Here is a 25,290-nt window from a genome sequence, read left to right on the forward strand (position 1 = left end):
GCCCTAGTCGAATGGATCACTGGAGAGTAGCCTGCCATATTAAGAATTTGGACAATTGAGTAGAGGCCAAGTTACCCCTTACGGACTTGAAATTCAATTAGCCAAATGCAAAATTTGGTCTTAAAAGTCGGCTAGGTCGTTGAAACAACTAGGATTTTTACAACTAGTGATACACATACGGACCTTTACCCCAAACATACGAATGGTTTGGATCAGTAGAAAGTAGCCCTCTGACTTGAAATCGGACAAGTCATTGAAACAGGTATGATTCTAAGAATTAGTCACACACATACAGGCATAGTTGAATGGATCACTGGATAGTAGCCCCCCATATTAAGGATTTCGACAATTGAGTAGAGGCCGGGTTACAACTTTTCAACTTGGAATTTACTTAGCCAAATGTAAAGTTTCGTCTTAAAAGTCGGATAAGTCGTTGAATCAAATAGGATTAATAGAACTATTCATACAGATATAGGCCTTCCCCCAGACATATGAATGGTTTGGATCACTAAAAAGTAGCCCTCTGACTTGAAATCGGACAAGTCATTGAAACAGGTATGATTCTAAGAATTAGTCACAGACATACAGGCTTAGTCGAATGGATCACTGGATAGTAGCCCGCCCTATTAAGGATTTGGACAATTGATTAGAGGTCGGGTTACCCCTTTTCGACTCGAAATTTACTTTGCAAAATGCCAAATTTGGTCTTAAAAGTTGAATAAGTCGTTGAAACAAATTGGATTTTTAGAACTAGTCATACACTACAAAGTAGCCCTCTGACTTGAAATCGGACAAGTCATTGAAATATGTATGATTTTTAGAGTTAGTCACACATATACGGGCCTAGTCGAATGGATCACTGGAAAGTAGCCCGCTATATTAAGGATTTGGACGATTGAGTAGAGGTCTGGTTACCTGTTTTCAACTTCAAATTTACTGAGAGAAATGCAAAATTTGGTCTTACAAGTCGCCTGTCATTGAAACAAATAGGATTTTCAGAACTAGTCATACACATATGGGCCTTCCCCACAAACATATGAATGGTTTGGATCACTAAAAATTAGCTCTCTGACTTAAAATCGGACAAGTCATTGAAACAGGTATGATTTATACAATTAGCCACACACATATGGAACTATTCGAATGGATCACTAGAAAGTAGCCCTCCCTGTTAATGATTTCGACAATTGAGTAGAGGTCAGGCGACCTCTTTTTGACTTCAAATTTTCTTAGTCACTGGAAAGTAGTCCTCTATAATAATGATTTGGACAATAAATAGTATTTCTAAAACTATTCATACAGATACAGGCCATCCCCCAGACATATGAATGGTTTGGATCAGTAAAAAGTAGCCCTCTGAATTGAAATCGGACAATTCATTGCAACAGATATGATTTTTAGTATTAGTCACACAGATACGAGCCTAATCGAATGGATCACTGGAAAGTAAGCCGCCATATTAAAGATTTCAACAATTGAGTAGAGGACGGGTTACCCCTTTTCGACTTGAAATTTACTTAGCCAAATGCAAAATTTGGTTTTAAAAGTCGGATAAGTCGTTGAAACAAATAAGATTTTTAGAACTACTCATACACATAAGGGCCTATCCCCCAGACATATGAACGGTTTGGATAACTAAAAATTAGCCCTCTGACCTGAAATCGGACAAGTCGTTGAAACAGGTATGATTTTTAAAATTAGCCACACACATATGGAACTAGTCGAATGGATCACTAGAAAGTAGCCCCCCATGTTAATGATTTCGACAATTGAGTAGAGGCCAGGCTACCCCATTTTGACTTCAAATTTTCTTTGTCACTGGAAAGTAGCCCTCCATGTTAATGACTTGGACAACTGAGTAGAGATCGGGTTACCCCTTTTCGACTTGCAATTTACTTAGGCAAATGCAAAGTTTGCTGTTAAAAGTCGGCTAAGTCGTTGAAACAAATAAGATTTCTAGAAATAGTCACACACATACGGGCCTTCCCCCCAGACATAAGAATGGTTTGGATCACTAAAAAGTAGCCCTCTGACTTGAAATCGGACAAGTCATTAAAACAGGTATGATTTTAGGAATTAGTCACAAACATACGAGCATAGTCGGATGGTTCACTGGAAAATAGCCCGCCGTTTTAAGGATTTGGACAATCGAGTAGAGGCCGAGTTACCCCTTATCGACTTGAAATTCACTTAGCCAAATTCAAAATTTGGTCTTAAAAGTCGGCTAAGTCATTGAAACAAATTGGATTTTTAGAACTAGTCACACACATACGGGCCTTCCCTCCAGACATATGAATGGTTTGGATCACTAAAATGTAGCCCTCTGACTTGAAATCGGACAAGTCACTAAAACGGGTATAATTTTTAGAATTAATCACACACATATGGGCCTTCCCCTCAGACATGAGAATGGTTTGGATCACTAAAAAGTAGCCCTCTGACTTCAAATCAAACAAGTCATTCTAACAGGTATGATTTTGGGAATTAGTAACAAATATGGGCATAGTCGAATGGATCACTAGAGAGTAGCCCGCGATATTAAAGATTTGCACAATTGAGTAGAGGTCGGGTTATCCCATTTCGACTTGAAATTTACTTAGCCAAATGCAAAGTTTGGTCTTAAAAGTCAGATAAGTCGTTGAATCAAATAGGATTTCTACAGATATAGGCCTTCCCCCAGACATATGATTGGTTTGGATCACTAAAAAGTAGCCCTCTGACTTGAAATCGGACAAATCATTGAAACATGTTTGATTTTTAGAATTAGTCACACATATACGGGCTTAGTTGAGTGGATCACTGGAAAGTAACCCGCCATATTAAGGATTTGGACAATTGATTAGAGGTCGGGTTACCCCATTTCGACTTGAAATTTACTTAGCCAAATGCAAAATTTGGTCTTAAAAGTCGGCTAAGTCGTTGAAACAAATAGGATTTTTAGAACTAGTCATACACATACGGGCCTTCCACTCAGACATATGAATGGTTTGGATCACTAAAAAGTAGCACTCTGATTTGAAATCGGACAAGTCATTGAAATTGGTATGATTTCTAGAATTAGTTACACAAATACGAGCCTAGTCTAATGGATCACAGGAAAGTAGCCGGCTAAATTAAGGATTTGGACAATTGAGTAGTGGCCAAGTTACCCCTTTTCAACTTGAAACTTACTTAGCCAAATGCAAAATTTGGTCCTAAAAGTCAGAAAAGACATTGAAACAAATAGGATTTTTAGAACTAGTCATACACATTTGGGCCTTCCCCCAGACATAGGAATCCTCTGACTTGAAATCGGACAAGTCATTGAAACAGGTATGATTTTAAGAATTAGTCACACACATGCGGGCCTAGTCGAATGGATCACTAGAAAGTAGCCCCCCATATTAAAGATTTGGACAATTGAGTAGAGGTCGGGTCACCCCTTTTCGACTTGAAATTTACTTAGACAAATGCAAAATTTGGTCTTAAAAATCAGCTTATTCGTTGAAACAAATAGAATTTTCAGAACTAGTCATACACATACGGGCCTTCCCCCCAGACATATAAATGGTTTCGATCACTAAAAATTAGCCCTCTGTCATGAAATCTAATAAGTCATTGAAACAAGTAGGATTTTTAATATTAGCCACACACATACAGAACTAGTCGAATGGATCACTAGAAAGTAGCCCTCGATGTTAATGATTTGGACAATTGAGTAGAGGCCAGGGTAATACTTAGCCAAATGCAAAGTTTCGTCTTAAAAGTCGGCCAAGTCATTGAAATAAATAGGATTTCTAGAACTATTCATACAGATACAGGACTTCCCCCCAAACAGGAATGGTTTGGATCACCAAAAAGTTTGTGTTTCAAGCATCACCTTCGAGTCCTTACCTCAGTGGTAGACTCTTGAGGAGTTTCAACACGAGGTCTTGGGTTCGATACCCATAGGTGGTGAAATCCCACTACGGTGTGCGTGGGTGTGTGCGTCGAGTTCGTGTGTTTTAAAAAGAAAAAGTCTAAGGACTATTCATGGAAAGAAAGTAGACAAAAAAAAAATGAAGAAAAGAGGGGAAAATAAAAAAAAAAAAAAATTTAAAAAAAAAGCAAAACCAAATTTAAAAACGTACCCCCCTCCGACCACATGTACTTAATGAAGCATCTTCTCGATCACCATTTCCACCTAGTCTTCATAATAAGCATCTTCTAGCATCAACAACCTGCAACATGCACAAAATCACCCAAAGAGGATCCTATTACAAAATCTACAGAGTGATCATGTACTTGGATTTTTCTGTTTTAAATCTTCTATCCAAAATCCACTTGAAACAGTTTTTTTCTGAAAGAGCCATCATACTTCCAATTGCATTTATAAAATACAGCATTCAACCTTGCTGGTTTATGCAAAAAAAATCACTAGGCATCATTCGTTGTTTGAGTCATTTCCTTATTTTATCCATATATGCACATATTCCACCAAAAAACAAGAAACTATCTACTTACAATAGCTTATATCGTTTATGTCAAAATTTCAAATGCAAATAAGAAGCAGATATTTACCATAGAATCATCAGCCCTACCAAGAAGCCTTGGTCCCAATTGCCTGCCCATAATCTGAAATAATGAAACATGCTAATGAGAAACATACACAATCCCCATCCAACCAATTCATATGCACAATATTAATCACAAAGGAAGGTTAAAACAGTTGAGATAATTTGAAACAATAGCAATCAAGGAGAACCTTTTATAGTGTTCCAAGAGACAATGATTCCATGCTGGCTTGTGAAAATGCTTCAAAATCAGCAACATATGAAACAATAGCAATCAAGGAGAACCTGTCATTCGAATCAGAAATTCCACCTTGCATTGCAGTCAAATATAGGGTTTGATTATCAACACTATTATGAGAAAAACGGCAGAACCCGAAAACCTCACCCTGAATTTGACAAATGTATCCAGCTTAGATTCAAAGATAGAAGGAAAAAAAAAAAAAAAGGGAATTCCAAAAATGTACTTAAGGAATCAGTAAAATGGGCTAGAGCCCACAGCTCAATGGTAGACAAGGTGTGTTTCATCAGAGGTAACGGGTTCAAGCCTAGATTGCCTATCAAAAGAAAAAAAGGCAAGTAAAACAAGCTGCTCACATTTTCTCCTGGTAAATTGGCTACAACATCAATGACGTTAGGTCCCAAACCCGACGAGGACCACTACTTCCCAAGGATGCTACAAATTTTCCATCAGAACTGCATGAGAAAGTCTGATAAGTCTGATAAACAATGAAGATAAATAAAATCAGAACAAAGGGATCTAAGTTATATATATATATATATGGGAAAAGGTACTATTCGCTCGACCTCACGAGTCCGTCCCATGAGGTCGAGCTGTGTGGGCCCCACCGTGATGCGTTTCGAACATCTACCCCATCAGTCAGATGCACCATTCCATCATGGGCCTAGGTCTCAAAAATCAAGTCAATCCGTGACTTGTGTGGGCCACACCACATACAGAAGTGGGGAGGGGCCGTGCACCATTAAAACATTCATAATCATTTTTTGGGCCCACCGAGATGTGGTTTGCAAATCCAGCCCATCCATTATGTGTGTCCCACTTGGATGAGGGTTCAGACAAAGTTTCAGCAGCATTCAAAACTCACGTGGGCACCACCGAGTGCTTTTATATGTTTTAACGGTGTCTTCACATGATTTTAGATGGTATGGCCCACCTGAGTTCCGTATTCGGCTGATTTTTGGGATACCCCATAATTTAGAGGGGACCCATCAAATGCACGGTGTTGATGGTCGACACACATCACGGTGGGGCCCACACAGCTCGACCTCACGGGAGCTTATCGTGAGGTCGAGCGCATAGTACCTTTTCCCTATATATATATATATATATATATATATATATATATATATATATATATATATAAAAATATATATATATATATATATATATATATATATATATATAAACTTGGGTTTCTAGCACTCTCAAGCAAACTGACATGGTTTGTAAATGCTACCTACTATGCTATTTAACTATAGTACAAAGTCCAAACATTTTCAGACATACAAATATTTCCATGTACCTGAAATCCAAATCTTTCACAGAGGCATGGGCATCAGGCTGATCAAGAAGGACTACCATACTAGCCACTTGAAAACTCTTAAATCGCCATCCTACATTCAACAAAGCTGAAGTGTAACATACCACCTTGAAGATTGATCACATTCAACTTAATCTATGCATTTAGACTAAAACTAATGGCATAATGATTTTGCATACACATGCACACAACCAGCTTGCTACATGCTTAAATGCGAGATTGGACATAAAAGTAAACTGGCCAAAGACTCACTTATCACGGACAGGCCCTTCTTTACCTGCAACCCATCTATAAAATCAGCAATTTCACTTGCAAATGCAAACAAAGAATGGTAGATTAATAAGGTCAGCCAATTAACATGAAAATCATACGTAGAGGCACAAGTCCTTCATGGCTCCCATCAATTGTCAAGTAATTCAGCTTCGATTCACCACAGTAACTCTGGTTGGTTTTATCAACATTCGATTGTGCCACTGTCAGAAGTCCTGTTGCACCATAGTTCCAGTGCAGTTGCACCGTGGAGCACTGGAAAAAACTTCGCCAAGCAACAGGCTGAGCCTGTGCATCCTTGTCACGGGAAAAATTCTGGACACTAGCTGGAATTCCCTATACAAAGAAAAAGAAGAGTAAAGTTTGAATGAGTTTCTCTGAAACACAAATGCATTTAGATGTGTGGTCCATACACTGACCAAACACAAATCAAAATTCCATGTATTTCAGGTTCAAATAGTGATTGCAATTTGGAGGGTTACTTCCTCAATATAAATAGAGTTAGACTAACCTGTTTTGGTCATTTCAATAAAGAGGAAATGACATGAATGAATGATGTTTCATTGTATTCATAACAAGCAAGCAGCCACCGAAATAGCAATTAAGTTCTTCTTGAGTCCAACTTGAGATTAACATAATAGCATTTTGAAGCCAACCCTAAATAAGAATATTTGAAGCAAATTACAATCTGGTTATTTCAAAACTTGGGATGTTTGTCCAATGAAACAAACTACCCACAATGCTTTTGATTCAATTCAATTTTTATGAATGTATATTCCTTTCGCTTAAGAGTAAATGATCTAACAGTGAGTCTACAGTTTAGGGCCTCAACATATTCTGGTATTTAAGTTCTATGGCATTATCATGAAAAGGTTCATAGCACTTATTCTCTTAAAAGAGTTACAATCTAATCAGCCACAAGATCTTCCTTCTACGATTAGAAGTCTCTCATAACCCATTACCCATCAAGTATCAACTCACCATTTTACCGGACACAAATATTAAAGCTGTTGTTTTCAGCTCCCTTATCCGCATTATGACTGCAGCAAAATGCTGTTGAAAAAAACAATTTGAGAAGGCAAATTAGTCATTCTTGACAAAAGATACAATGCAATGAGGATTTATATGAAACTTGACCAGAGGACATGCACAGAATACTTGAGTTTCATTTTATATACAAGTGGGCCCATGTTATCTAATCTGACCGTGGTTCGAAAACCCAAAAACAGGACTCTAACTCGAAAATCCATCAAGTTGATCGATTCAAGGAGTACATTGTGACTAGGATGTAGACAACCATTTCAGCTCAACCAAATTTGGAGTCAGCTCAACCATTTTTTCAGCTATGATGTAGACCATCAGTACGTTGTGCACCATCGTAGGTGGACCATTCCCAAAGAATTTTCTCCATAGGTCAGCATAACATTTCAATTTGTACATTTCAAAAAAAAAAAAAAAAGCATTTCCATTTGTTTGGAGTCGGCTCAACCAGTTTTTCGGCTATGATGTAGACCATCAGTACACTGTGCACCATCGCAGATGGACCATTCCCAAAGAAGTCAGCATAACATTTCAATTTGTTTGTTTCAAAAAAAAAAAAACATTTCCATTTGTTGCTTGCAAATAAATGTTTGGAGAAAAGCAATAAAGCACTAGTGACTAGGATATCTCAGAATGAAGTGTATGACCATCCACTGTTGCGGCCCAGCCAATCAAGCATCTCTCCACTTGTATAAACTGAAAACCCGAGCATATTGTGCATATCATCAGGTCATGAATTGGATAACTCATCTACTGAAATAACCCAAGTAAATTTTCTCAGTTATTAGCTTCTTTTTTTCTTTTTCTTTTTTTTTTAATGGAGTAGTTTACATAATGTATCTTAGCTGAAGTTTCAAAATAAACAAGCATTTTCTGGCTTGTAATGTATAAATAGAAATTAAAAGGAACTGTTAATTAGAAAAGAAGTTCTAATTAAGCCTTCAAAATCAAGCCTCTGTGAGAATCAAGCCTTCAATAACCTTTGGCTGAGAATCCATCTTGACTGTAATCAGAGCATGGTAGTGGCAATTATGCATAAACAGAAGTGTAAGACCTCCCTTCAAGCACAACTGCTGCACAAAGCTTTTAGATCAGAAAATCCTCCCTCCAAGCACACAACTGCTACCCATACCAAAGGTGGAATCATTACAAGTCTTCATTCCTGTTGTCGTCGTTTTTGTTTTTTTTTTTTAAATAAATAAAAAAAAAAAAAGAGTCCATTCCTAATGTCTTTAAGCACTTGGCATAAAAAATAATGGAAATAAAATTATCATACTAGGATTCAAAACCAAAACCATTAAATGAGCATCAAAAATCACAAAGGCAAACATTTCTACAGAAATCCACCTAATAGTGAAAGTTTATCTCCTGAAACCAAAAAAGGATCAAACCATAAAAACCAAAGCATAGACTCCAAAGGTCTTTGTAAATTTTCTCATCTTTCGAAAAATAAAAAATAAACCTTGAAAGGTCTATTGCATAAACAACACAAAACGATAGTTCCAGGTGTGGTATCTTTGTAAATTTTCTCATTGTAAATGATAGTTCCAGGTAGGCCATACAATCCATGGTCAGGTGTTCTCCCAAGCTGGCAATCCCAAGAGAAAAAAAAAAAAGAAAAAAACAGCTTAAAACTAGGGAATAAGAAAAAATTACCTTAGCAGTGGACGGTCATGTAATTGCCTGTTTCCCAAGATCAATCTACACAGAGATACCGACTTGTGACAGATCTATACCCAAGCCTTGTAGTGCCTTGTTAAAATAGTCAATAACCTGCTCCAAATCATGCCATTGGACTGTTAGTTTGAAGTTCAGATAAAATATCAAAGAAAGGCTCAAAAAGTGCCACTGATAAAAGAAAATCCATAAACCAAATCACCCAAACAGTCACATTCTGACATAGAGCAGGATGATCAGATGGCAACATTCGCCAATAAGCCAGGGACAACTTGAAACAAATGCAGACATACACAAAGGCCATGAAATAGGCAGTAAATCCTGATAAAATGAAGATAAGAACAGATTGCATAATTCAAAGATAAGTACTTGCAAACACATGTAGGCACTTCTTATGCCCTGTAATTAAAATCATTTAATTTGTATATCATGATTTTGGATTTACAAAATGCATTTGGATGAACTATCAAGTTAAATTGCAATTATTAGTGGAACTTCACATTAATTTCAAAAAGACAATCCAATGCAGCACATGTGCAATGTTAAAGTTAGGGGGAAAAATTGCTAAAGACTCAAACACTGAGCAAGACATCCAACTCGGAAAGCACCATTGCTAAAGACTCAAACACCTTAATGTACGTGAGGGGCCTCCGCCTTTATGATACCATGTGCAGTAGGAGGTAAGAATGTCAAGTGCAAATACCTGAGCAAAGCACATAAAGAGAAAATGGCTCAGTTACAGGCATAGATACTACTACACTGATGTTTTTGAACATGTCATTCGAAGCCAAAAAAAAAAACATAGATTTGCTAAGCCACACGTGTGTAGTAAAGCTCACGTACAAGTGTCAGCATGGCACAATTGGTACACGATCCAATCCATCCATCTAAATGGAAACACTATATTGACAAGCTGGCCCAAGAATCAGGTTGACCCACTAGTCATGTGGGCCACAGTTTGTGAATAAATGAACAGATATGAAAAGCATGGCCGAAGTTTTCTAACCCATCCACTTGATTTCAATATCATGAGAAAAATGTCCAAATCTAAAACTCTCCCTAGAAATTCCCAAGCCTCCCTAGATATTCCCAAGCCGAGAAATTGTAGCCTAGCAAAAATTATAGCACTTGTTTAAGCAGAATGGCTGAACAAGATTCATGTAGGCTTAGACTTCTTTCTCCTCTTGAAGGATAATGATACGCAACTACTGTTAAAATGAACTCATTATGTATTACAGAATAATTGAGATCAACCATCATTAGGCATCTGCCAAACAGTGCTTACGTGAGGAATTCAAAATCAGATTGTGACAACCAGATTCAGTAAGAAACTGTGTCCAGGTTGACAACCAGAAACTGTCAAACCCCAGATATCACTTCCTTATCTCTCCCCACATCATCCCTTAGTTTCCAAATTGGAAATCAGAAGCAGCTGAGGAAGCAAACATGCAATAATGTGGAGAAATTTCTAGAACCCTAGAAGACAGAGAAAGAGAGGGAGAGAGATAAACCGAAAGAGGCGAGAAGGCACGAAGACTTCAACAGAGACTGGTGCGCTACGCACCTACGGTACGCTTGCATCAATGGCGATGACTATGAGAGAGGGAAAGAGGCTGTCTGAGAGAGAGAGAGAGAGAGAGAGAGAGAGACAGGAAGAAGGGACAGATTTTCAGAGGAGAAATAGAGAGAGATGGCTTTCTTGGCAAGGAAGAAAGAGCTACACTCGTATATAAATGCAGACCTCAACCGTTGAAGGGCTATTTGGTAATTTAAGAAAATTTGAGTAATTCGGAGGGAAGCGGATTCGCAGCGACATGGCTGGTGTGGGTACGTGTCGTGCAAAGACGAGCGTTGCAGCTCCGAGTTGTACGAACGGTCCATAGGAGATCAAAGTTACATGGCCCACATAATTATGTATTTATTATATCCACACCGTTCATACATTTTTTGATATCATTTTAGTACATGATACAAAAAATTATTCATATAAAAATCTTAAGTGGACCACACCAGAAATAGCAGTGGGACAATGATTCTCACCGTTAAAACATTTGTAGGGCTCACCATAGCGTTTATTTTCCATCCAATCTGTTCATAAGGTCAAAAGGACCTGGATGAACGGGTAAAACAAATATCATATCGATCCAAAACTTCTTTTACTCCCAAAAGTATTTCAATGGTAGAGGTTCAATCCCCTGCAGCTTTTTGTAGCGTGGTGCACTTGATCGTTGGATCTGTCTTATTTTTCGCTTAAAACCTTAGAACGGTCTCTCCAAATTAAAGAACGGTTGGGATATAACACATACCTCGTGATGGGACCCACATAACTTGGTGACGTCACCACACGCTGGTGTGCGCTACACCAGCCAATCTGCTTCCAAATCCGATAAGTGATACGTACCTGCCGTTGCACTTCTTTTATTCACACGTGTCGTGTTTGATTGAAAGGTTTCGAATCGTGTTAGAAGATTTCGACAGCTGGGGCGGGGATCGGAAGACTCTTGTTAGACTTTCCCATTTTGATTTCATTGCACGTGCGCCTTAAAGAGAGCGGATTCGCTGAGGCGGGGTAAAGGGAGCGGCTTAGGTGAGACCCCGGACTCACACGAGACGGTGCGGCCCTTGCCGTATGGCCCACCTTGATATTATGTATTCTGTATCCACGCCGTCCATCCGTTTTTTCAGATTATTTTAGGGCATTATCCTAAAAAATGAAGCAGATCCAACAATCAGGTGTACTATAACATAAGAAACAGTGGTGATTAACCATTAATGGGCCACAAAAGTTTTGGATCAAGCTGATATTTATTTTCTCTTATGAAGGCTTATGTGACCTTATCAACTAATTGAATAGCATATAAACACCACAGAAACATTCTTGGTATTCAATCACACCTGTTTAGAGTATAGTACACCTACATTTGGATTTTATTTTTTCTTAATGATGCCCTAAAATAATATGAAAAAAACAGACGGAGAACGTGGATATAGGACATGTATGTTAAGGTGGGCCATGGTAAGGGCTGCACCATCTTGGGTGTCCCAGGTCTCACCTAGTCCACTTGCCAGAACCTCTACATTACGTGAGGCCGTGATCGTGGGGCATATTTGGCATAAGCCTAAAATTAAGTAAATTCAAATCTCAGCGCCACATCACAAGGAACTATACTGATTAACTGTACAACATTAAAATAATTCGTTATAGGCTTACTGACATTTGCATTTTCCCTTCATCCAAGTCGCCAAAAGATTGGACCGCGAACAAAATTCTCCGGTGAGCCCTGAGATGTTCTTAATGGTAGGTATTCAATTCCTATTGTTTCTTGTGGTATGGTCCACCAAAGACTCGGATCTAATGTAATTTTTTGATCCCTGCCCTAAAAGTTAACATGGATATACAACATATAAATCAAGGTATGGCCTATGTTGTAACCGAAGTCAGTGTTTACCCGGGCTCAACAATTCTTTATTAGTTTTAAAAATAAAATAGTAAAGTTTAGCATCACAGATTGCAGGTGTCAATGGGATGGGCTCATGCCTGCAAAATTAGAATTTTGAACTGGGCCAACCCGAAACAGTTCAAAACCTGGGCTAAGACTAACCTTAAGTCTCGCCCATTGACAACCCTAATTGCAGAGGAGGATATTAGGTGTGGCCCCAACCTCACCCAAGACAATTCCATGAGGCCCATCTTGCCCATCTTGATGTATTTATATTTTATATCCATGTTGTCCATCCGTTTTGCTAGATCATTTTAGGGCATGAGCCCAAAAACAAAGAAGATCCAAATCTTAGGCAGACCGTACTACAAGAAATAGTGATGATTGGACACGTTAGCATTAAAAATTTACTACAACTCACCATAATGTTTGTATAATGTTTATTTGCATCCAACCAATGATAAGGTCACATGAACTTGGCTTGAGGACAAAAGAAAAAGAAAAAAAACAACTTGATCGATAACTTTTGTAGCCCATTAATAATTAGGGTTGTACACGAACCGAGTTAGCTCAGTTAGCTCGCTCGACTCAACTCAAAAAAGCTCGATTTGACTCGGTTTGAAACTAAGTTCAAGCCAAGTCAAGCTGATTTTTTGAGCTCGGAAAAATTTCAAACCGAGTTCGAGCTTGACTCGACTCGAATCGAACCCCAACTCGAATCGAACCAGTTCGGTGACTCGGTTACTTTGATATTAATGTTGCTTACCAAGTGTTTGATGAAATGACTCAACAAAGTGTCGGTTGGTGGCAAAGAAGGTATGTATATAAAACAAATACCATTTTTTCTTGATTTTGATGTTGCCTACAAGGTGTTTGATGAAATACCTATAAAACCGTTGTTGTTTTTTTTGCATACAGTGAGAATTTGAAGGTACAATCCGTGTGTTTGTGAAAATGATGCACGGGCGAACTCAACTCGATCTTAGCTTGAACTCGTCTCAAACTGGCCCGAGCTGCTGACCGAACTGAGCCGAGCTGGCCAACAAGGCTCAAGGTGAGTCGAGCTGAGTTCGAGCTAGGGTCAGCTAGTGGTCGAGCCAAGTCGAGTTGTGCCAAGCTCGACTCGGTTCAACTTGTGTACACCTCTATTAATAATCAATCACCATGGTTTCTATGATATGGTCCACCTGTGATTTGGACCTGGCCTCATGTAGCAAAATGATATGGCAAAACAAATGAACAACCTGGATATAGAATAAATACATCAAGGTTGGCCCACATCAAGGGCTGCACCTAAACCACTCCTCGCGGGTGGACGTGGTGTGTTAAAGAGGTATAACCCATCAGCAAGTTTGTCCCACAATGATGTAAGCCTGATCCAATCATTAACTAGGTCACCCATAGATTTGAGGGGTTATGTATTGCCTATATTGTTACCTATGGTGTCCTTGACCTGACAATTAGATTGCCCTCATTTTTTGATTGTATGATCATGAATGTGGATGTACTAACTGGATGGGTTGGATGTTGTACACATACCTTACCTGGGCCACAATGCATGGACTTTAACACCTTTTAAAGAATTTTTTTAAAAAAAAGCATTTTAATGATAATAATAATAATAAGGCTAGCTTAAAAATGTGGAGGCATTGTTTGATAAAATCAATAGCATGTGGATGAAAATTTTCCCTAAAAATCCAAACAATATTATGCATTTCTATTGGGTCATGCGACTTGGACGGTCTAATTTGATTTGACACATACATTCCCAAAATTCTTTCAAAGAGCGTTGTACTCTTCCAAATTCAAATGCCACCAAACTCTTTTGGTAGGTTACCAAAGCCATAATCCTTACATATGATTTGGTGAACCAGATCTAAATATCCTTAGATATGTTATGTGGGACATTGGAGTGCTTTTCTATTGGTGGGAAGAGGAATGGTATCTACATAGCCCCATCTTCAAGTGATTCATGCGTGAGATTCGACGCAAGATGTGATTCCCATGGTGACTAGTGAATGTTTATCAGCCATAAATTATGGTAACTCCATCTATTGGGTGGGCCACCTGTGCACTGCAAAATGGACTATTCGATGGCCATAAATTGTCTAGCACATGACTCTTGGAAAATGAGTTGGATGGTATGGTTTCTAAGATAGGATATGTAAAGAGACTTTTAGATTCCGACACTCGTTTACCATTTACAATATGCTGGGAGCTTTTTCAAGGCATATGTTTTCATTAAAGATTTTTTCTTTCCACGTATTAAGCTTGGAAGGAATTTGATAAAATAAATAAATAAGAAAATAAAAGAATTTGATAGATGCCCTGGCTATGCCCACTTTGTTGAAAATATGATAACTTCGTAAAATAGGTTAAAGAAAATGTAAGTAAGACCTTAAACTTCTCACATATCATTGATTGAGTCTAAGGATTAATCAAATCTGGTATATCTTCAAGTCGATCACAATTAAGGCTTAATACACCTTCCAATCTAGAAGCTTAACCTTGATCCATCAATGTAAGTGTCCAATGGGTCCAAACCTATGAGCCTATATCCATGGTGCACTCACTCCTATGTGGGGTATAGAAAAGACACACCAACTCATTTGTCATGCCTAATGTGTAGCACCTTAAAAATCGGGGGTCGAGCAGGAGCCCAACTCCTAAGTTCCAACACATCACTTATGCAACATAAATAATGATAATTAAATATTGTCTGTATTAGTGCATTAAACATGAGTGTGATTATACTAAATCAACATATTATACCCCAGAGACAGTTAAATTACGCAAGCGGGAGACTGTGATAAGTACATATAAGCATATAAGTTATTGTAAGTCCCCAGAGTATGAACGTCACCAGGTTAAATAGTTACATGTACTATACCAAAATTTACAAAATGATCAAGTGTAATGTCATCTAGTCCATATCCCTGTAGCCCCGATGGCACAACTTCAGGTCTACATAGACCTGCCCGAGTTACATATAGGAGAACTCCTCCTCATCATCATAAAAGTCAGGCTCCGCTTCATCAGCATCGTCATCATCTGTAACTACAAAAGAGTCTGGTTGGTGTTTTAAAACACCGTCCCAGAGTGGGAGTAAGTGATCAACTCAGTGGAGCTATAAGGCAAAGGTTAACATGTTATCAATTCAGTCAAGCAGTAATGATAAAACAATACAACAAGCATTCTTAGGTACTCTGGTTAATGCAATGATGATATGTGTTAATGATGCATGCCCTCGCCTACACAATCGCAGCATGCATCCCTTCCACTGTGCTCAGCTCCTACGCCAAAGGCACATGCAATGCGGTGCATGATCGTGTTAGCCCAGTCCTTTATTAGACTCATTCATACAGCAGGTTCGGGAAGCTAAGGTACCTCCCTTTATATTATTGACTCAAACAATGATCTATCTAGGATCGTCAATCCTAGTTAATCATATACAATGACAGTTCCAGGTCGCTATAGAGAGGTTCGCCACCTCAGTGCAGGCCTGTTTTATACTCGATGTCACTACGGAAATGCTCGTCACCTTAACATAGTCCTTATGTATACTCGAGGTCATTACGAGAGGCTCGTCACCTGATCGTAACCCAACAGCTCGAATACAGTGTCCTATACCACCATATTCGGCTCACGAGTTTGGGTTGCTCATTAGTCACTATGGGGAGGCTTGTCACCCCAGCGTAGGCTGACAGCTCGACCACGGTGTCCCATACTACCATGTCCGGCTTATGAGTCTTAGCGGATCGTGGTACTAAGGTTAAACAGGTTCTACGGTGGTAAGTGGTACCTCAGATTCAAACAGTAGCGTCCATATATGGTGAACATACGTTAGGTCAATCGGATTACTTGACAAGCTCGACTGGTACGAGCGTACGTTGAATTAATCAACATGGAGCGCATACGCACTCCTCGTGGCCTAACCACTGTTGATAATCACCGTACGATTCGGATCCATCGAATGTATCCGTCGTGGCTAAACAGTTCGGTCGCTGATCGTAAACCATTACTGATTGCCTGGACTACATTGTAGCCTCAATCATATTATAAAACAATAGCATTCACATGTGATAGTCAAATACAGCATGTGACAAACAATCTAAATATAAACCTCATTTGAGCATTTCAACAAATAAATAGTACACATGTTATTATACATAGGCATTCCATCCATAAATCACATTGTAGTAAGATAGGTTACATAAAGGAAACTATAACTATAAATAATGGAATTGAGAATCCTATCTCAACACCATCATTAAACACATTTCAACAAGCATTTTTTCCTTCGGGCATTTTATCAAACAATTAGACTACACATATCACATACATGTAATAATTTAGTTAAAACACATATTATAGCAAATCCTTCCACATAGGAGTTGTCACACGTACAACAATCATATATGCCCAAACAACAATCATGGCAAGCACAAATCATAATTCTATAGTTATACAAACATTTAAACAAACACATGAAATGTATTATTTTTCACATAGTTCATATATATGTGTAATATATGAAAGACATTGTATCTTAGCACATGTGATAGCAATCAAGTCAGTCATAAATCATTAACTGACATTGAAAGCCTTGAAAACCATAACCTAAACGTTTATAGTCCGCACCTTTCGTCGGTAAACTATAATCGAACACAGTTTGAACACTATACCTTTGTCTACAGCACAACGGCTATCTGAATCACGAAATAGGTTAGCTATTTCGCTATTTACTCTATCTAGATACCTAAAACAGGTTAGGGTTATGATTTCTTACCCAGCAACGGAATCGGAATCACCGATGTAGCGACACGGGAATAGGTGATTCAGCACGTAGAGTGGTAGGAATTAATCCTAGTAACTCTCTCTCACTTTATCTCACTTCTCCTCACTCTTTCCTTCTCTTTTCTCTCTTCTCTCTCCTAGGGTTTAGCAAATTCGTATGGAATGAGAGAGGGGTGGATTACGGCCCTTATAAAGGCCCAGAACTGATGTAAATGGCCCCAGGGCCATGGTATACTTAGGTTATAGCTAAAGAGTGGCTGTTTCGGTCCAACGGGGCTTATCTAGAAGTCCATTTTCTACGTATAGTCTAGAGGAAGTCTCCTAATAATAGATCTATGTCAGGTTAAAGTTTCGGTCCGATCGGGTTTGTAGATCGACTGCGGAGGACCAGTTTCAGTTTAACGGTCATTGCCACTCGATCAGGGCCACAAGTATACTAACCTGTGTTGAAAAATTTCCCTGATTCGAGGGTGCAGTTGGGTCAGAATCTGACGGTCTGAAGCCTTAATGTTGGCTTACAAGTGAACGACCCAATTCACTTAAATTTGAGTCTATTTTCTAAAGATATTCGCGTTTTTCACACACTTCGCTCCGGGCTTAAGTTATGCGTTTCTGGATACTATTTGGACTTGATTTTCGATATGGTTGTCAAGCCCAGTAAGGCGGTCATAACTGTATAGTTTCGCGGTAATTGGACTTTCAACGCATGGTCTAGGTCCGATACGGAGTTTCAAGATGCTCTCGAGAGCAATTGGGTTTTGAGATTGATCTTAGATTTTCAAGTAATGTAGAGTTAGTGATTCTACTGGTTTTGAGTCTTGCAGTTCGTATAGAAAGTGATTCGAGCTAATCTACTGATTAATTTAGTTTAATACTTAATTACTCTTCGTCTAATTTTTAAAGGATTCGGTCCTTAGCGATTTCTACCTGAGATGGTACTCAGGTCTTGTACGGATTTTTCCAAGACATTACATGATGTTGGAGACCTTCCATCCTAACTCATGTCCCCTTGAAGTGAAGGGAATTGACCACGAAGTGCATGGAAATGACCATGAATCTAAACGGAATCGTGCAAAAATGACCATGAAATGCATGAAAATGATCGTGAAGTGAAGTGAATTAACCTTGAAATGCATTGAAATGACCGTGAAGTGAAGGGATTTGACCGTGAAGTGCATGGAAATGACCATGAATCTAAACGGAATTGTCAGAATTGACTGTGAAATGCATGGAAATGACCGTGAAGTGAAGCAAATTGATCGTGAAATGCTTGGAAATGACCGTGAAGTGGAGGGAATTGACCGTGAAGTGCATGGAAATGACCGTGAATCTAAATGGAATCGCCAAAATTGACCGTGAAATGCATGGAAATGACCGCAAAGTTAAGCGAATTGACCGTGAAATGCATGGAAGTGACCGTAAATCTAAACGGAATCGTTGGAATTGACCATGAAATGCATGGAAATGACTGTGAAGTCAAGCGAATTGATCGTGAAATGCATGGAAATGACCGTGAAGTGAAGGGAATTGAACGTGAAGTGCATGAAAATGATTGGGAATCTAAATGAAATCACTGAAAATGATTGTGAAATGCATGGAAATGATCGTGAAGTGAAGCAAATTGACCATGAAATGCATGGAAATGACCGTGAAGTGAAGGAAATTGACCGTGAAGTGCATGGAAATGATCGTGTGTCCAACACAAAAAGTGCTTAAAAATTAAGGGAACGTTATGATTCAGCGAAATAGACACTTACTATTTTTGGCCAAAAACCATGAGCACTAGTAGGAATCATGACCGTCTATAAAATAGTAAGTTTACTATTTATAGTAAGTCGTGATTTCTAGGAGTTTTGGTTATAGTATGATTCCGAAACTTCTTCAAGGCTTAGTATCCCTACTTAAATGGTTGTAAATTCATTTATTTGGATCATCAATCAATTTATAAATTTTTACAAATTATTTTCTATTTTACTATTTTCCTTGTGGATTCGAGGCATCTCTGTGAAGAGTCTAGAGAAGTCCCATGGATTCGAAACAGTTATCCCTCTGAGGAAGACGATGCTCGACCTCTACACGTCCTCCCCTACATCCCTTGATGACTACAATAATATAGTGGAAAACTCACATCATGGCATAGTCCCTGAGCACATCCCCACTGACTATCCATTCCGCCATATCTTTTTATGGAATGATACAAAAATGAGGCAAAACCAAAGCAGAAACGGACACGACTACAAAAAGCAGTAGGGATTAAACGCTACCATTGAAAGCTTCAAAGTCCATAAGAGTGTTGGATGATGCTGATATTTGTGTTTTCCATTTATCTAAGTCCTTGTGAACTTATGAGCAAGTTGGATGGAAAATAAATATTATGGTGAGCCCTAGAAAGGTTTCGTCACTATCCCTACATCTTTCAGTGGTGTGGTCAACTTGGGCTTTGGATCTGCCTCATTTTTTGAATGATGCCCTAAATGATATTGAAAAATGAATGGATAGCGAGGGTATAACAACAAAACTTTTTCGACCTTTTGAGAGACCGTTCTCTTGCCAATCGTCATGTAGTTGGCCAACCTAGTCTTTAATTTCCTTGGCATTTGTGCTACAAGGCTAGACAAAAAGGAGGAGCTCTTCAATGGTCATATTCCAGCAAAAAAGGGGGCCTAAGGGTTATTTATTTTTTAAAGGGTAGAGACCTTAGGGAACACAAATTTACATGCATTGCATCCTTGTGACATAAGTTACATGAGTAAACCTGCAATACCGGAGAACCAATAGTGAGGAAATTACTGTCGTCCAGACATTAAGTGATACGCCTCATCCAAAGTTCCTGTTTCATGCCTTCTAAATCCACTTCCACAAATGCATCTTGGATATATTGTCAAGAATTTACAGCCAGGCATATCCAACTACGATTCCATAGTTTACATGCATATCCATCTCCAAGTTTTTTTAACCATGCCTTTGCTTACGAGGCTACCCAAAAAAGAAAAGAAAAAAAAAAAAAAAAGAAGTTTAGTTTTCGATGATGTATCCTATCAAAAATCTGTTTCAGTGTACCATGTGGATCACTACCAAAAATTCCATATGCACACGGGCAGTACAACCATAAATGATCATTTATGGATGAAATATGTCCATATGACAGTACTCACTACAAGTACCTATAGGAAAGCAAAATCAATAGGAACGGCTTAATTTGATCCTGTATATGCACAAATCATGAGTAGGAATCCCAAACACACCCTCATATAAAGGAGCTTTTTCATTTTTGTTAGAAACTGGGTGCACAAACGTCTTATCATACAACAACTGTTTACAGTGTTCAAGCCAAAAGCATGGAACGAATGTCAGGAATGTAGAAAACTGAAATTGAGAAACGTTGGCGTTTGCAAAGAGAAGCGGTTGGGAAAAGTATCCCATGGAGTCGGGCTCACAAACAAGGATTCTCAGTTCAAATTCCTGTGGATTTGCCGGTATCTAACAATTAGTGAACAAATGAGGCCCACAGCATGATGCACGGTTTGATGTCCCACTCGCAAGATATTTCTTTGTGAAAGGTCAACCTAACATGCAAGTGGGACATCCAAGTGAAGTGAGGTCCACTTCAGATAACCCACAAAAAATTTAAAAAAGGTATATCAACTCATCGTAGGACCGCATGGACATGAAGACATTAATAGCTAAAGCATCCATCTTGGGCGTCCATACAATCAGTGACCCTAAAGCATGTAGTTTAGCTGTTACAATGACATATGGCCCACAGTTCTAATTCATCGGGTAAATGCACAGTGCTCAAACAGTTACCATTTGCAGCTGCTAACTGTTGGCACTCGGTTTGTTTTTTGTCATGTGTGGTATGCGTAGTGATGCCAAAATTGATACAATGGCTCGATTTAAACTGATAAACTTTGACCCCAAGCATTGAAATCAACATATACGTCCAATATAAATGTATATGATCAAAAATTTAAAAGATCGGTCACCTACTCAGTCACTTGCATAATTTTATAATAATTAGATAATAATCGAAAGACAATGATTGTTATTCCTTTGAAAGTAGGTTGCTTTCACAAGAAATGATTTTTTAATATATCAATGCAATTAGACAAAAATAAAAACTCACAATCAGTCATTAGGAGTGACTGCAAGAATGTGTCTCTAAAAAGAACTGCTTGATATTTGTAAGACTCGTATCTTAGTCCGTACTGTTCCGTAGCCTTCCGCGGTCTTTCCGGTCGATTTCCGGCAACCTTCGCACCGTATCCGATGATTGCGCGCAATCCTAAGCCGAGTCTTGCATACCGAAGACGGCTCGACCCGAAACTTGTATCTTAGCGATCGCGCCGTCGCCGCGGTTCCAACGTCGCAACTCGCGCACCGAACCGATACCCAGGGTAGAAGATGTAGACCCACGTTCAATTCGAAGAAAACGTCACGCGTACGAATTCCTAGAGAATCTCTACGACCTATCCCATCAATCAATCAATCAATCTCATCAATCAAGTACACATCACACATCAAGTCAAGTACAAGCAACCCATACCCTATCCTTACCTCTCTCTTACACAAGCTACCCAAAGTCAACCCTTACATCACTTCATCCATCACTCCACCCATCCCTTTCTTACAACCCATCACCCATCCTTATCATCCCATCATCCCTCATTTCTCAAAAATCTCCCAAGCAACATCCCACGTCCAAGCTCCCTCTCTCCCAAACAACAAGTGTGGCCCACTTTCCCTACCCTCTCATCTCTCATCCACACCATCAAAACCCTATCAACCTCCATAAAAAAAGAAGGCAAGGAACTAAGGAGGCTAAGGGACCAAGGAGAAGGCCTAGAAGTGGGTGATCCACTGTTAATTCTTATTTTAGGGCCCACTTGTTGGCGGGACCCATTTTGATGTATATGATGTATCCATGAGGGGCCCATAGTGGCGAGGTCCCTCTGTCACCGTCTCTCTCTCTCTCTCTCTCTCTCTCTCTCTCTTGTATGATGTCTTGTGGCCACCACGGTGTAAGACAATCTTGACCGTCCGATCATGAGGCCCACCTTGTAACGGATCCATTGGACAGCCAAGATGAAGGATAAGTATCAGATTGATCCAAATCAGGTGGGCCACGCTTATGTGGGACCCACCTTGACTAAAATGTGGGCCACGTGCATGTGGGGCCCACCATGATGCTGTGTATATCCATGCCGTCCAGCGTCTTCGGACGCTGGATGTGAGGCAGGGGTGGCTAACATGGAGTGCATGTACTGACATGGGTGTGTACTAACAAAGCTAACCAAAAAAAAATTTACTTTTGGGGTGGGCCGCTCATGTAGGCCCCACCTTGATGTATGTATACAATCCAAGCCGTCCATCCTTCTCGTCAGATCACTTTAGTCGTTGAGCCAAATTTTGGGACCAATCCGATTCTCAGGCGAGCCATACCATAGGAAATAGCATTAATACCGTTAAAACCCATATTGAATCTTCTATTCGCCAAGAATATGTTGCATATTGGTCTCACTTGGACGATCATGGACCGTAGAACCCAGTGGTCGGGTTGGATTTTTCGTATGTGGGCCCTACCTAGGGAAAACTGCAGAAAAACATGTTTTTTTAAAAAAAAGAGGCAGTGCTGACGCTGCTGCTGCAAAACGCACGCAGGTAGCGCCTGTACCTGGCGGACGGACGACCTGGCAGGGATCCACAGTCCCAGCCGTGGGCCCCACCATGATGTGTGTCTATCATTAACACCGTGCATTTTGTCAGGTCCCCTCTGACAGTGGGCCACCCCAAAAATGGGCTGTACATGGGACTCAGGTGGCCCACATGGCAGGAAACAATGGAGTGAACATCTGTCATTGAAACCCTTCTGGGTGTCACAAAAGTTTTGGATTATTATGAAATTTGTTTTCCCACTTCATCTGGATCCATGTGACCTCGTCAACTGTTTGGATGGCTTATAAACATTATGGTGGGCCCCACGTGGAGCCTACAGTGATGTACGTGTTTTATTCATACCGTCCCCTACCGTGGATGGTGGAGCCCACCTAGATGTATGTGTTTTACCTATGCCGTCTAGTCATTTTAGGTGGCTGCTGGACAGCAGGGAGCCCCCACCATGAGGTATATGTTTCATCCATGCCGTCCAACTATATGGGACCCACCCCACGTGTGGGGGCTGCACCTCGTGTGTGTGCATTTGTATATATATATATATTATATTGTATATATTATATTATACACACACACACACACACACACACACACACACACACACACATATATATATATATATGATGGTGGGCCTTTATGGGACCTACCATGATGCATGTGTTGCATCCAAGCTATCCAACCATTTTGAAAGTTCATTTTATGGCATGAGTGTTGAGACTCAAATATTGCATAATTTTTCTCATTTATATCTTGGTTTTATGAACATAAATCGTCTTAATATTTTATTTTACTCATGTATGTGTTGCAAGGTGAATTTAAAAGCTTGGATTGAAAAATAGTGTTAAAAAGTAAGAATTTGATGTTAAAAAATCACCAAGGCAAGGGATGGATCTTAGGAAACCAAGATTAAAGAATTCACATGGCAAAGATCCAAGAAAACCAAGTGAGAAATGAAAAGAATCGAAGATTTGAAGTGAAGAATCCTGAAATCATCCTGAAAAGTGTATTCTAAAGCTCTGAAGTCTATTTTGAAAAACTGTGCAGCAGGAAGTCTGTTTTAAACGAACTATGCAGCTAGAAGTCTATTTTGAAAACTTTTGTATATTTGAGGCGTTTTCCAAGGTTTTTCAACTTTGTACGAAAATTGGAGTTCCCTACTTATAAATAGGGCTTCCTAGGGCATTTTTAAACGTCATTAGAAGCATTTAAGAGTAATATTTAGAATTTTTAAAGAGTTTTTAATTTTATTCAAGTTTATAAGTTTTTTTTTTTTTAGATCTTTTTTATTTGCATTTTTTTCTTCTTTGTTTCTTGTTACTTTTTATCTCTGCAATTTAATTATGTTTTTCTAAGTTCCTTCTAGCCCAAGCTAGAAGGGAAGCACATGGGTTTAATAATTTTTTAAGATTATGATGAATGATTGTTTTAATGATGAGAAGAATGGTGTATGCATGTTATCTATTATTTATGTTTTGTTTTTTATCCTCTTGTAAGATCCATATGTTTCCATCATATAAGATACATATTGATAGATAGGCTTACCTTAGATCAATCAGATTTCCTAGATAGGAGAGGTTCTCAACCTGTTATATTTCTTTGATATTCATTATCCTATAGATATTGAATACTTAAAATCACTGGCGCTTGAGAATATATGTCAATGGTGCAAATCCATTATTTTCTAATCTTTTATACCATTTATTAAAATATTTAAAGTGTTTTATTTTTCGATTAGGCTGACCATAGTGCTCAGATCCTAATTGTGTTATCCAAGTCATCATGATTTTGGAACATTAACCTATGTGTGGAACTTTGAAGCTTGGGTGTTATTTTATTCAGTTGAATTACATCCATTCAAAAATTTCAAAATCAAATCATCAGTTTTGTTTTTATTACTTAGTTTGTTTTGTATTTGATTTTTTCCTTATCTCAATTCATCTCCCTGTGGGATCGATCCTATATTCACAGGATATTACTTATGAACCTCTACACTTGGAGGCAAGCAATCAATGAGCTAAAGCTTGAGAGGGATCTAGAATCAAGTAGACCACCCAGCAAAACGCAGTGAGGATTGAGCTTCTGCCATTGAAACTCCTTGTTGTCACAAGAGTTTGGATCATTAAGAATTTTTTTTTCCTTTTAATCCAAGTCAGTGTGACCTCACGACTAGATTGGATAGGAAATAAATGTTATGGTGGGCCTTAAGAATTTTCATGGTGGAAATCATGGTCACCATTGTTATTTGGAGTGTGGTCTAGTTGATCCTTTGATGTAGATACATATGTGGCCCATATGATTAGG

At 38.9% G+C, this 25,290-nt stretch overlaps 2 protein-coding genes across 11 annotated transcripts in view; both read right to left on the minus strand.

The window, feature by feature from the left end:
* LOC131236098 (eukaryotic translation initiation factor 2A-like) overlaps positions 1 to 4,827 on the minus strand; it is a 32,994-nt gene extending 28,167 nt beyond the window's left edge. Inside the window, exons 1-2 of one of the 2 annotated variants that reach the window (XM_058233223.1) lie at positions 4,724 to 4,827; positions 4,540 to 4,582 (exon numbers count right to left, since the gene is read on the minus strand). In XM_058233223.1, coding sequence (XP_058089206.1) covers positions 4,540 to 4,582; positions 4,724 to 4,791 — 111 coding nt within the window. In that variant the 5' untranslated portion in view covers positions 4,792 to 4,827. Of the gene's footprint in view, positions 1 to 4,539; positions 4,594 to 4,723 lie in introns of both variants that reach the window. The other variant, XM_058233234.1, reaches the window with a different exon arrangement.
* The window catches only part of LOC131236079 (SEC12-like protein 1), a 40,275-nt gene extending 29,607 nt beyond the window's left edge, over positions 1 to 10,668 (minus strand). For 2 of the 9 annotated variants that reach the window (XM_058233172.1, XM_058233170.1), the window contains exons 1-4: positions 8,383 to 8,607; positions 7,343 to 7,414; positions 6,463 to 6,697; positions 6,074 to 6,164 (exon numbers count right to left, since the gene is read on the minus strand). In XM_058233172.1, coding sequence (XP_058089155.1) covers positions 6,074 to 6,164; positions 6,463 to 6,697; positions 7,343 to 7,414; positions 8,383 to 8,439 — 455 coding nt within the window. In that variant the 5' untranslated portion in view covers positions 8,440 to 8,607. Of the gene's footprint in view, positions 1 to 4,842; positions 4,919 to 5,126; positions 5,249 to 6,073; positions 6,369 to 6,449; positions 6,698 to 7,342; positions 7,415 to 8,382; positions 8,608 to 9,058; positions 9,512 to 10,610 lie in introns of those variants that run through there. The other 7 variants (XR_009166530.1, XR_009166528.1, XR_009166531.1 and 4 more) reach the window with 7 other exon arrangements.
* Positions 10,669 to 25,290: the final 14,622 nt, after the last annotated feature.

Source organism: Magnolia sinica, chromosome 2 (assembly GCF_029962835.1).
Source record: "Magnolia sinica isolate HGM2019 chromosome 2, MsV1, whole genome shotgun sequence".
Taxonomy (NCBI): Eukaryota; Viridiplantae; Streptophyta; class Magnoliopsida; order Magnoliales; family Magnoliaceae; genus Magnolia; species Magnolia sinica.